This window comes from Crocuta crocuta, unplaced genomic scaffold, assembly GCF_008692635.1.
Source record: "Crocuta crocuta isolate KB4526 unplaced genomic scaffold, BGI_CrCroc_1.0 scaffold29, whole genome shotgun sequence".
NCBI classification, from domain to species: domain Eukaryota; kingdom Metazoa; phylum Chordata; class Mammalia; order Carnivora; family Hyaenidae; genus Crocuta; species Crocuta crocuta.
The window spans coordinates 2,646,008-2,658,707 of record NW_027533280.1 but is presented as its reverse complement, the minus strand read 5'-3'; the positions used below and the strand labels follow the sequence as shown (position 1 = coordinate 2,658,707).

The window sequence follows — 12,700 nt, the reverse complement described above, 5'->3', positions numbered from 1 at the left end:
CCGGGGTTCCGCCGCCCCCCCCCCCCAGGTGCCTCCTTAGGATATTTTCTCAATGGGTGGCCAGGAGAACCGGTGACTTGCCAAAGGCTTCTGTCCCTCCCATCTTGAATTTCCTCATCTGTGTCTGGGAGTTCAGCCCCCGGGGTCAGTGGGCCCTTGGAAATCCATTTCTAGTGCTGAGAATTTGGCCAAAGCTCCTCACTTCTCTGAGCCTCAGTTTCTCCATCTGTGGAAAGGACGTAATACCTGTGTGTACCTTCACAGGCCTGTTGTGAGGTTTGGATGAGATCTTGTAGGCACGGGAAGCACCCCACCAACTTACCGTAATAACCACTGACTCTATCTCCCCAGGGCCTGAACGGATCTAGTGCAGACGCCTGGGTGTGACACTTGATCCCATGGCTTTTTAGTTCTGTGGCCTAAGGCAAGCCCCTGCACCTCGCCGGAGCCTCTGTAAGGGCTTTGACACAGGACCTGCCTCCCTCTCTCCACTCCCCGCCCCCGCGGGGACTTGCGTGGAGAATGAAATGCCCATATAATGCTCAGGGAGCCCCGGCTCGGGCGCGCAGGAAGACTCCCGTCTGTCGCGCTCCGCGCTGCTGGCTGCGCCTGGCACCGACGGGTCTCCCAAAATATCCGCGGAGCCAGCCCGAGAAGGAGCCCGGCCGGCGAGAGCCCGGGCTGTCGTTATCTTGTTTCCCACCCCTTCCTCCCGGAGTGGCTGAGGACGCGCGAGAGGGGGCGCGCCCGAGTCGGGATTCGTCGCGGCCGCGCGNGGGAGCCCCGGGACCCCCTCCTCCCCTTCCCGCCCGCGGCCCTGGGCCCTGCGGGCGGGGCGCCCGGCTCCGGCGGCTTCCTTTTCTGCTGCCTGCCTGGGAGTGGCGTCCACCCTGGCTCCGCCATGACCCTGGCAATATATGACCTCGGAAAAGTTTGTGTCTTTATGGGATTTCCGCACCCCGAGACCCAGCTCGCCCGGCCATGGCTGCCTTCCCAGGGTGTACGGGGCCTGCCCGGGGCCCTCAGAGAGGTCACGGGTCTCACCGACTTGGTGTTTAAAGGGTCACCAGGCAGAAAGGCCCCAGCAGTGTTCTGGGGAAGTCCTCCCTCATTCCGTGCTTACTCAGAGGAGAGGCCCCACGCCCAGAGACGCCATCAGTGACCTATACCGCCCCACCCGCCGGCTCACCCTCCTACTATCGATGCCAAGACGCCGTCTGTAATAGAGTGACCGCCCTAAATGAGCTGGCCATAGGCTCTGGTTTTATTAAGCTCTCCACTCCCCACCCCACCCCTCAATTACCACTGCAGTCCAGTCCCGCAGTCCTGGGAGGCTGCTGGGCTGCTTTGATTTGAAAGGGGCCAGGCTTGGGCACACAGAAGGCTCAGGCAGTCATAAGTCCTATCCGCTGACTTAAGGACCAAGAAGTAGTTATTCAGATTCCTCGAGGCCTGTGTCAGCTCCTGCATGGAGGCCAGCCCTTCAGATTCCGCAGTTGTTTAGTCTGGGTCATTCTGACCTCTCTGCTACTGGTAGGTTGTCTGCTTCTGGACACCTTGGTACACAGCTGGCTTCCTGCTGGCCAGATGTGCCCTGAGCAACCAGAATCAGACCACCCGAGTTCAGGAAATGTCTAACTTGGACCTGGGAGATCCTAAACCTCGCCCTGATCTCCTGGGCCTGGCAACCCTGGGCTGGCTCGGCTTTTGAGAGATGGTGTCTGTTTCTGGTTTTCGTATTCTGATTGCTCTTCTCCGCCATTTGCCACGGGATCTTCTTCAAGCCTCTTTCAGGGCATGCATTTGTCGTTTTAGGAGAATGTATTTACCGGGCAATCAAAGATCTATTCCTACATGAGCCCCAACAAATGCTCTGGAATGCGTTCCCCCCTTCAGGAAGAGAACTCAGTTGCACATCACGAAGTCAAATGCCAGGGGAAGCCATTAGCCGGCCTCTACAGGAAACGAGAAGGTAAGGTTCTGATGTGGCCCTGTTCTGACCACAGCTGGTTGGGTTTCAGAAAGCCCTTCTCTGCCCTTAATTATGCATATATACTAAATGTTTACCCAGCCTTTTCAAGCCTAAGTTCACAAGGTTGGATCCATGTTCTGTCTTGCTGCTAAGAAACAGGCACAGTGGGGGGGGGGGGGGGAGTGGCTGTCCTGTCCTAGGGTGTGGACCCTGTCGGTCTAACCGGTTTTCCCTGCTTTCACAAGAGTTTAGCAAGGCCTTCAAGCTTGATTGTGTTGCCACGTTGCAAGAATAACATACCTGGTCTGTAGTTAAAGAGCCTCACATGAGCCCAAAGTACAGAAATTCCGAGTCTGAGTTGTACAGACCATGTGGCTGCAGTCCTGACTGTGTTGTGTAAACGTAGGGAACCGACTTCCTTCCCTCTTTTGAGCTGGCCTTGACCTCATTTCTGAGTTTCTTTCTACTCAAGTGTTCGGTGCAGCTCTCTGAAGCAGCATACTCTCTGATGAAATTTAGAGGTAAAATACTAAACAAGAAATATATGGTTGCTGAAAATCCTGTATGGCCTACAAAACCAGCTGAAACCTTACGGAAATCTTGGTCTATTCCAAATATTTCCTTTTAGAGCTGCAGCGGGGAATATGAGCTTTCCCCAGTTCACCACGCTACCTTCTGATTAAAACTTGCCTTGAAGATCTAGAACTCTGACTAGCAGCAGCTTAATACAAGGAAGCCTTGTAATCCCTTTACAGAAAGCGCCATAAGTGATGTTTAGGCCAATGTCTGGGACCAGATCTGAAAAGCGGGGGTTGGGACACCCAGAACTAGGGGCAGGAGCCAGCCCTCTGCCCAATTCCCCTCCCCAGTGCAGTGGGTGATACTCTTTTTCAGTCAGTCTTCCAATGGCTTGGGTTCAAATCCTAGCTCTACCACTTACGAGAGGTTTGAGCAGGTTACTCCTATTTTCTGAGCCTCAGTTCTTCTGTCTCTGAAGCGGGAGGGAGGGTTCCTACCTCACAGGGCTATTCTGAAGATTGGCTAAAGCGTGGATGCAAAAGGCTTTGTACAGTGCTCCACATTGGCAGCCGGTTCCCCTGCCTCTCCCTGGATGGCCAGCACTTAGGATAGCACCTAGCAGGCAGGGACTGGGGAAAGGGCCCTCTCTCAGTGTGGGCAGCCAGTCTCCCATCCCTTCTGGGATGGGGTGGGATGTAAATCATCCTAAATGGTGACACGGCGCACGAGCTAGCTTATTTGGCCTGTAGTGTCACTACATGGCAACGATTAGAATTTGGGGCCAGATATACTTTGGGAGAGAGCCCAGGGGCGAGGCTTTTTGTCCTTGATTCTCAACCTTTTTTCTGCCTTGATGCAGACTGATGTGATAGCGGACGTTCACAGGCATCACATGCTCCTCGGGTTTATGTGTAATGTCCTGGACTTCACTCCCTCCGGTTCCACTTAAGGCGTGTAAGGGAGTGAGAATGGTCTGGATGGACTTTGATGTATTTATTTTTCTCTTCAGCTGGTTGAGATACAGTTCACGTGTCAGAGCGTTCACCGTTTTCAAGTGTACAGTTCAGTGGGTTTTGGTCTGTTCACCCACAGGTGCAACCATCACCNCCATGCCTGGCAACTGCTAATTTACTTTCTGTCTCTGTGGATTTGCTGTATTGGACGTACCATGTGAGTGGATCCATACATAATATGTGCCCTTTCACGCCTGGCTTCTCTGACTCAGCACCATGTTGTCAAGGGCCATCCGTGTTGTAGCAGGTGCTCGGGCCTCCTTCCTTTCTGTGGCTGAATAATAGTCCATGGTGTGGAGAGGTCCCATTTCACTTATCCCTCCATCAGCTGATGGCCATTTGGGTGGTTTCCACTTTTTGGCTATTGTGAATAATGCTGCCACAAACTTTCCCATACAGGTCTTTGTGTGGACATATGTTTTTAATTCTCCTAATAGCCGCCTAGGCGTGGAATTGCCGGGTCATATGGTAACTCCATGTTGAACTCTTTGAACGGCTGCCAGACTCTTTTCTAAAGTGACCGCGCCATTTTACATTCCTACCAGCTATGTATTATTTACTTATTTTTTTAAAGTAAATCATTTTTTTAAAAAGATCGTTCACCCACACGGTGTTTCACAACTATTTTTCGTAAGAAATCATTTTTGACGTCCCTTAACGTGATTGGGTCACCATACTGAGAAGCACTGCGAGCACAGAGCCTTGACCCCGTTAGAAGAGGAAACTTCTGTTTTTAAGTTTATTTATTTTGAGAGAGGAGAGAGAGAGAGAACGTGAGTGGGAGAGAGGTGGAGAGGGAGAGAGAAAATACCAAACGGGCCCCGCACTGTCAGCACAGAGCCCGGATGAAGGCCTCGAACTCATGAACCTCAAGATCATGACCTGAGCTGAAATCAACATCAGACACTTAACCCACTGAGACACCCAGGCACCTCGAAACTTTATTTTCCTTGCTGTTTTTTTTTAAAGAGTCTGAAATGAAGCACTCTAGGCTTGGGGAGGAGGTCTTTGCTAGGGAAGAAGTCCTTCTTTATGACCTTATTCCTGTCCATCAATGCCGGCCCACTCGTTAGGAATTTAGCTCTTTCTCCGGGGTGTGCAGCCCAGTTCCTGAAAGCTACGGGCCGAGCACTTACGCTGCTCTTGCCGTCTGTGGCAGTCCTGCAAGGCCTCTCCCCGCCACGATGCAGGAGACCAGAAGCATTCATGGTTAGATGGGAGGGATGCTTCCACAATGTGTATCAAATCCTCATGAAGTACACAGTCAGTATCTTGTGATTTTTGTCAGCTCTACCTTAATAAAGCTGGGAAAAAAAATAAGAAAGATGCAGACTGGAAGCCCTGACCGATGCCTGGGTACAAAAGTAAGGCCCCATGCTTCTCCCAAGAAAGCCATTAACAGGCCAAGGGCAGTGCTGCCTGGCACACCCAGGACCCTCTTTCCTCTAAAAGCGTGTCTTAGGGGCGTCTGGGTGGCTCAGTCGGTTGAGCATCTGGCTTTAGGTCAGGGCATGATCTCACAGCTCATGGGTTCAAGCCCTGCATCAGGATGTGTGCTGACAGCTGTCTCTCTCTCTCAAAATAAATAAACATTCAAAAAAACTTAAAAGACACCAAAAAAGTAAAAAATGAAAGCCTGTTAGAATCAACTGTTAGAATGCAGTTGATGGTCTGGAAATGGAGAGACAGAGAGTCCAGACTAAAATTCTCTCTCTCTCCACCCTCTGCCTGCAGAGAAAAGGAACGGTGGGAACGCAATCCGAAGCGCCATGAAGTCCGAGGAACAGAAGATCAAAGACACCGGGAGAGGTCCCCTGGCACCTTTTCCAAACCAAAAATCCGAAGCAGCAGAACCTCCAAAAACTCCGACCTCGTCTTGTGACCCTCCCATTGCGGCCATCGCCAAGCAGGCCCTGAAAAAGCCCGTCAAGGGCAAACAGGCCCCGCGGAAGAAGTGAGTGCCCCCCGGAGCCCTTCCCCTAACTAATGCAGGGCAGTTTGGCTGTGACCCCTGCAGACCCCCTGCTCAGGTGCTAGCTGAGGGGGCGGGGGGCGCAGTGTCCCCGCTCGGCCTGGCTCTTATCAAGGCTCGGTCCCCCTGAGTGACCACCAGTGATGTCACTGTCTGCCTCTCAGTCTGGTATGAGTCCATACCTCTTCCCCCCTCGCACATGGAGAGTAGGCAGCCTGTCTTTGACCCTGGGAAGTCCCCTTGGGCACATGAGCCTATGTGGGCCCCAGTGGACAAAGGCGTTTAAGTGACCTCATTTCTTTTTTTTTTTTTTTTTTATGTTTTATTTATGTCTAGGAGAGAGAAACAGCGTGAGCAGGGGAGGGTCAGAGAGAGAGGGAGGCACAGAATCTGAAACAGGCTCCAGGCTCTGAGCTGGCAGTCAGCACAGAGCCCGACGCGGGGCTGGAACCCACGAACCGCGAGATCATGACCTAAGAGAAAGTCGGACGCTTAACCGACTAAGCCACCCAGGCGCCCCTAAGTGACCTCATTTCTGAGGAGCCACCTCCCGAGGGACCGGGTGCCTCCTAAGAGTGGTTTCAGTGCTAACACTTGGTTTTCTCCTCTTCCCTTCCCACCCAAGAGCTCAAGGAAAAACACAGCAGAATCGCAAACTCACGGATTTCTACCCCGTGCGCAGGAGCTCCAGGAAGAGCAAAGCCGAGCTGCAGGTAGAGTCGTGTGGCTTTCACGGTGGCTCCTGGAGGGGCAGGGCGGCTCCGCGGGCAGCGCGTGGCGGGCAGGACTTGAGCTTTCTCTCCGTCATCCTGGGGCAGCTCTGCTTCTGCGGCCTTGGCACTCTCCTTGGTCTCGTGGGGCTCATCCTAACGTTTGGGGGCCCTGTGAGGCTTGGTTAAGATGCGTCTGTGACGGAGCCTTGTAACTGGTAGCACGTAGTGTGGAAAGTCCTGTGTTCCCACAAAAGCGTCTTTTCCGGGACTTGTTGGCGGGACAGTCAGAGCGTGGAACCTCGGAGAAGGCTGTGCGTGCTTTCGGAGGCTCGTCTGTCTGTCCATCCACCAGTTCCCATGTCGTGTCTCAAGATGGTAAAGAGCAGTGGCTTGGAGGCCACTTACTGGTTGTATGCCCAAGGGCCAGGTACTTAACTGCTCTGAGCCTCGGTTGCCCTGTTTCTAAAATGGGATAAGAAGGTAGCATCTGTGGGGGTGTTGGGAGGATTAGATGAATCCGTGTACAGAGCACACTTGGAACCATGCCTGGCCCCCAGTTAAGCACTAGCTCACTTCTTATCGTCACCACGGCCTCCCCATCGTTGTCATTTCCGAGGCCCCTTCTCTCCTTCCCTCCCGGCTGTGGTCCCGGGACCACCAGAACAGTGGCCGGAGGGCCGGCCACGCGGAGCAGGCCCCGCCCTGTGTTCGCGGAGTGCTGAGCTGTACTTGACACAGTGACGTGTGGTTATTGCCTTTCTGTTACGGAAACCCAGGGCGGGGTCTGGGCTCGCAGCCCGCCGCCCTCCCACGGCCCCTGGCCAGCCCCCCGGGTCCCCACACCCTCAGAGCCACCTCAGGGTGGAGGAGCGGTGTCAGGCTGGCCTGGCCGCCGTGAGGTGTTAGCATTTCGGCCTGAACCCAGACCCCTTCAGCATTTCTTACGTAGATGCGGTGATTTAGCGTTCACTTCCTCTGCTTATTTGAATTGACGAGGTTTCGTTTGAAACTAACGAGAAAAGGGGTCCATTTTTCCCCTCAGAAGCTTTGGCTTTCTTTCCTCAGAAAGGTGGCGGCTTTCAGCCAACAGCAGGCTGTTGGGAGCTGTCTGCCTACAGGGGGAGGCCGTGCCGGGTCACTCTTGGAGACAGCGCTGCGGAGGGCGAGGCGGCCTCCCAGCCGAGGTCGGGCTGCCGTGGCTGCAGTGGGGCGCAGCGGAGGTTGCCTTTTTAATAAAGAACAAAAAGAAGGGCTTTCTGGCTGGAGGAGGGAAGGCCTCGCAGGAGGTGATGCAGGGCTGCTCAGTCTTGCAGCAGATGAGCAGAGGGGAGCCGATCCTTCCTCCCCCAGCTTGGTCCGCAGCACAGTGACGCTCTGTCACCGGACGGAGGGCCAGTTGCATGGGAGAGCCACGCTGTGCTCTCACTGTTGTGCTGGCTCTGGGCCAGGCGGCAAGGCGGCTGTGGCCGGGGTGAGGCGACTGCTGGCCGGAGCGAGGCGGCTGCTGGCTGGAGCGAGGCGGCTGCTGGCTGGGGTGCCGCAGCCTCCCTCCTGGCTGCACAGGTCAAGCTCAAGGCCGGGGCGGCTGGACCTCCCTCATCTGCCTGCTCTCCCGGGCCACGGAAACCAGGGCGCAGATCTGTGGGGCCTGAGAGAGGGGTGGGGGTGAGGCAGGAGAGGGACTTGCAGACACTTGACTGAATTTGAAGACCCAGCAGGCAGGGCCAGGGCCGGGTCCAGGGCGAGAGGGTGGGCACGGTGCCTGGGGGAGAAGCCCTGATGCTTTGCTGCGGGGACCCCTTGGCCGGTTGGCCTGCTGGAGGGAGGGGTGACGGGCGGCACTGGGGCCGGGGCCGTACGCTGGCCTCTCCATCCCGGCCCAGCCCCAGGCCTGGTGCGCAGAGCAGCTGGACCTCCTTCAGGCCTTGCTCGCGTCCCACTCGGTCTGCCTCTAGCTGCGCTCCACGCCTGTACGCTGCTGCCTGGATTCTCCTTTGGAAGCCTGGGGCTGGTTGACGCAGGCCCCTAAGCACTGAGGCTGCAGAGCAAAAGACTCGGAGGCTCCGTGTTCAGGCCATGCAGCCCGGTCCCCGCTGTCCCCAGCTCCGCTCCTCCTGGCACACGCGGTCCTGGCAGGAAGGTCCGCGGGTGCCTGGCTCACGACCGCTCAGAGCTTCCTGTACTTCTCGTTGGTCTCCGCACGCCCATAATTAGTTATTTAGCAGGGTGGTTGTGTGTGCGCGCGCGTGTGTGTGATTGCTGCTGTTGCTTCAAGGGCTTACTACGTGCCAGGCCCAGTTCTAGGCCAGGAGATTCAATGGGAGAGCAGATCAGGCCCCTGCACTCAGGGAGCTTGTACTCCAGCGATTAGCAGTTAAGACAGCTATAGAACGAGAGAATTTCAGATCGTCTTTTAACATTAATAAGACAGTGGTTTGAAGGCATGGTGACACTTTAGGCTACTTTAGCTACAGCAGTCAAGGAAGTTTCTCTGAGGAGGTGCCTTTAGAGCAGAGCTTGGAAGGAAGAGAGGACAGGAGCCAGGCGAGTGGATTAGGGAAAGGGTATTCTAGGCAGGGGCAATCCCAAGTGCAAAGGCCCTGGGGCAGGAACGAGCCTGGTCCTATAAGGGAGTCAGCCAGTGTGACCAGAATGTGGGAGCAGGGGTGAAGCCGGCAGATGAGGCTGCAGAGGCGGGGCCGGGGTCCTGCAGAGACTCACAGTGGGAAGGTACGGAAAAGCTTTTTCTTTAAGTGTTTGCTTGTTTTTGAGAGAGAGAGAACACAAGAAGAGGAGGGGCGGGGCGGGTAGACAGATTTCAAGCAGGCTCCACACTGTCAGCGTGGAGCCCAAGTTGGGACTTGACCCCACAAACCATGAGATCATGACCTGAGCCGAAGTTGGATGCTCCACCGACTGACCCAGGCGCCCCTTTATGTACATTTTAAACAATTTTTTTAATGTTTTATTTATTTCTAGGAGAGAGAGAGAGACAGCGTGAGCAGGGGAGGGTCAGAGACAGAGGGAGTCACAGACTGAAACAGGCTCCAGGCTCTGAGCTGGCAGTCAGCACAGAGCCCGACGCGGGGCTCGAACCTACGAACCACGAGATCATGACCCAAGCGAAAGTCGGACGCTTAACCGACTAAGCCACCCAGGCGCCCCTATGTACATTTTAAAAAGACCCCTGTGGCTGCTGTGCGGGGAGTAGAGTGGAAGCCAGGAGACCTGTGAGGTGGCCACAGTATGGCTGGCAGAAGAGCAGGGATGGCTGGACCCAGGGGTGACAGCGTAAACCTACAGAGACCCGGTCACGCCTGTCATGCCACGGGAGTGCAGTTCATCTGTGTGAAGAGGGACTGGGAAAGTGCACGCGGGCCGTCGGCCGTGTCCTGAGGCCTCTGTGCGGGCCGCTCAGTGCTCAGCTGTGGGCGTGGCCACCACATGTGCCAGCCAGGGCCGGGCCTGGGCTTCTGCTGGGTCCCTGGGTGGCTCTCTGCCGGCCTGCAGCCCTGTGTGTGGGTAGAGTGTGGGATCTGGGTCTGGGAGGGAGGCGGTGGCAGAAGGGGTGGCCCTGAGGGGCAGGCGAGACCAGGAGCGTCCACTCCTGTCTAACTTCCCTGTTCGGGGTGGTATCGCCTCCTTAGGGTGGGAGGCCCTCTTCGCCTATGTGGCGGTGGCTTCCGGAGAGACCCAACTCCCAAGAGTTCTTCAACCAAGGTGCCCATCAGGGCCATCAGACAGGAGGAGCGTGGTGTGCGCGTGCCCCTTCGGAAGGGGGTGGCCTCTGATCTGCCTCGGTCGTGGTTACATGAAGTCAGAGTCCTGATTTGTAGATGTCGGCAATTTAGATCTTTACCGCATGTGCCAAATGGAACATAGTCCCCCCAACCCAGCTCTGCCCTTGGGCCACCACTGTGTCCCTCCTGGTCCGTTTGACCCCCAGGTGCCGAACTGTCCACAACAGGTGGGCAGTGAGAGAAGGACGGGTGTGGGAGCTTGGATGGCCTTGGGGACCCATGTCGTCAAGGCCAAATGGGAGTCACCCTGGGGGTGGCCTAGGCCACCAGGCTGCCCTGAATGGCCCAGGAGAGAATGCTCAAGTGCTTCTTGCTTTTCTTCCCTCTCCACCCAGTCTGAAGAGAGGAAAAGAATAGATGAGCTGATTGAAAGCGGGAAGGAAGAAGGAATGAAGGTAAGGGGCAGCGGGGCCCAGCGAATGGAGGTGAGCCCGGAGGGTGCCTAGAGAAACCAATAAATTTTTCCTAAACCGTTTTCCTGGGAAATGACAGTACCCAAGAAATATGCTTTTCTTTTCACGTATTGCAAACACATTGGGTGGATGAGAGGGGCGGGACTCTACAGTGGCGGCCACGTGGGTCTGGGCTGGGACTCCAGAGTCATAATAAAGCTCCAGTTCCACGCACCATCTAGAAGGATCCAAACTTAAGTCTCCCCCTCAAGCGGTCACCCTGCAACCCCATTTATAACGAGTGAGCAGAAGCACAGGAGGGCACATTACAGGAAAGGGAGAGACGTGGAACATGGGGTCCCACTCCCACCCCTGTCTCCTCCGGAAGGGGCCACGTATGTGGATGCGAGCCAGACTTTACCACTTCCCAGCCATGTGGCCTTGGACATAGATCTGCCTCTGAGCCTCTTGTTTTCTCATCTGCAAAATGGGGCCACATCCACCCAGCAGATCCCTCGGGAGGATCAGGGGTAACACTGCTTGGCAAAGGGCACAAGGGAACTTTTTGGGGTGACGGATCATGGCGATAGTTGCACAGCTGAGTACGGTGAATAATACCAGTTGTGCTGCGCACGTAAAACGAGTGAGGGCTGGGCCATATCTCAGTAAAGCCGATGAAGGAAGGGGGGCAACCCCAGGCGCCGAGGAAGCCGGCCGTGCATGGTGTTGGGAAGCAACGCTCTCTGACCTGGTCCCCCAACAGATTGACCTCATCGATGGCAAGGGCAGGGGCGTGATAGCCACCAAGCAGTTCTCCCGGGGCGAGTTCGTGGTCGAGTACCACGGGGACCTCATCGAGATCACCGATGCCAAGAAGCGGGAGGCTTTGTATGCACAAGACCCCTCCACGGGCTGCTACATGTACTATTTTCAGTATCTGAGCAAAACTTACTGGTAAGTCCGCTAGTGCTTCGAGTGGCGTTTCCGCGCCCTGGCAGAGAGGACAGGCCCGAGCGCCACAGAGCCACGACCGCCTCCTGAGTCCTTCTGTTGCTCCTGCTTCTTGCTTAGTTCTCGCGGTCTTTTTCCAAAGCCGTGAAGCGGCCCCCCACACCCCCTTGCCATTTGAGTCTTTGGGGTCGGAGCTGTTCGGGCCGCTGTCTGGCCCAGTGAGAAGCGGAAGTGAACCCACCCGTGCAGACCCGCCGCTCCCTCTCGTGGCATTTGGCTAGAGCAGCCCTGAGATCAGCGACTACTCTGTCCCCATATGGCCGGTGTACTTGATTTGGTTTTGTTGTTGTAGTTTTTTAAATAAGGCTTTATTTTTCCGACCAGTTCTGGGTTCCCAGCAAAATTGAGCAGAAGGTACGGAGAGTTCCGATACTCCTGCCTCCTCCCAGCTCCCCCCACTCTCCGCAGAGTTGATTTCTATTCATTTATTTATTAGGCCCTTGCCTCACAGGCCTCCACAAAGAGCCTTCTGCAGCCCCGTCTCCTCCCGCCCCTCCGCGCTCTCACCCAGTGCCTCCCTTGGCTCTTAAAAAATGTTGTTTTGACTTGAATTGCTTTCCCTAAAACGTGGCTCTAAATCGACACCCCACCAGCGCCTCGAGCTGGCTGTGACTGGGATCAAAAGCCTCTTTATGAATTTGCACCCTCTGTTGCCCCCCCTCCCGCCAGCGTGGATGCGACCAGAGAGACGAACCGCCTGGGGAGACTGATCAACCACAGTAAGTGTGGGAACTGCCAAACCAAACTGCACGACATTGACGGCGTGCCTCACCTCATCCTCATCGCCTCCCGCGACATCGAGGCCGGGGAGGAGCTCCTGTACGACTACGGGGACCGNAGTGGCCTGAAAGGGAATTGATTTTTTTTTTTTTACACACTTAAATCTTAGCGGATTACTTCAGATGTTTTTAAAAAGTATATTAAGATGCCTTTTCACTGTAGTATTTAAATATCTGTTACAGGTTTCCAAGGTGGACTTGAACAGATGGCCTTATATTACCAAAACTTTTATATTCTAGTTGTTTTTGTACCTTTTTTGCATACAAGTCAAACGTTTGTGCTTCCCGTGCATGCAGTCAAAGACGCAGCACAGGCTTTAGAGGAAAGAGTGAACATGAACTAGGAAGCTGGGCGACTCTCCAGCCGTAGAGCCAGGACTCTCTTCCCCACGCCCCCCCATGGCCGTCGGCCGAGCGCAGGCCAGTCCCGGAGGACGCCGCCTCCCGAGGCCCGGACGGGGTGTTCCCAAGCTCTTGTTTTCCTGACGTCTGGACAGGCGCACAAGGAAGTGTATGAATATTTTTTAAA

At 55.3% G+C, this 12,700-nt stretch overlaps 1 protein-coding gene across 1 annotated transcript; it reads left to right on the top strand.

Annotated features, from left to right (window-relative positions):
• Positions 1-1,815: 1,815 nt before the first annotated feature.
• KMT5A (lysine methyltransferase 5A) lies at positions 1,816-12,251 on the top strand. Its single transcript, XM_077747948.1, has 6 exons — positions 1,816-1,972; positions 5,239-5,458; positions 6,102-6,189; positions 10,325-10,384; positions 11,145-11,335; positions 12,062-12,251. The coding sequence occupies exons 1-6, from the start codon at positions 1,855-1,857 to the stop codon at positions 12,249-12,251; spliced, it is 867 nt and encodes a 288-aa protein (XP_077604074.1). The 5' UTR covers positions 1,816-1,854.
• The last annotated feature ends 449 nt before the right edge of the window (positions 12,252-12,700 follow it).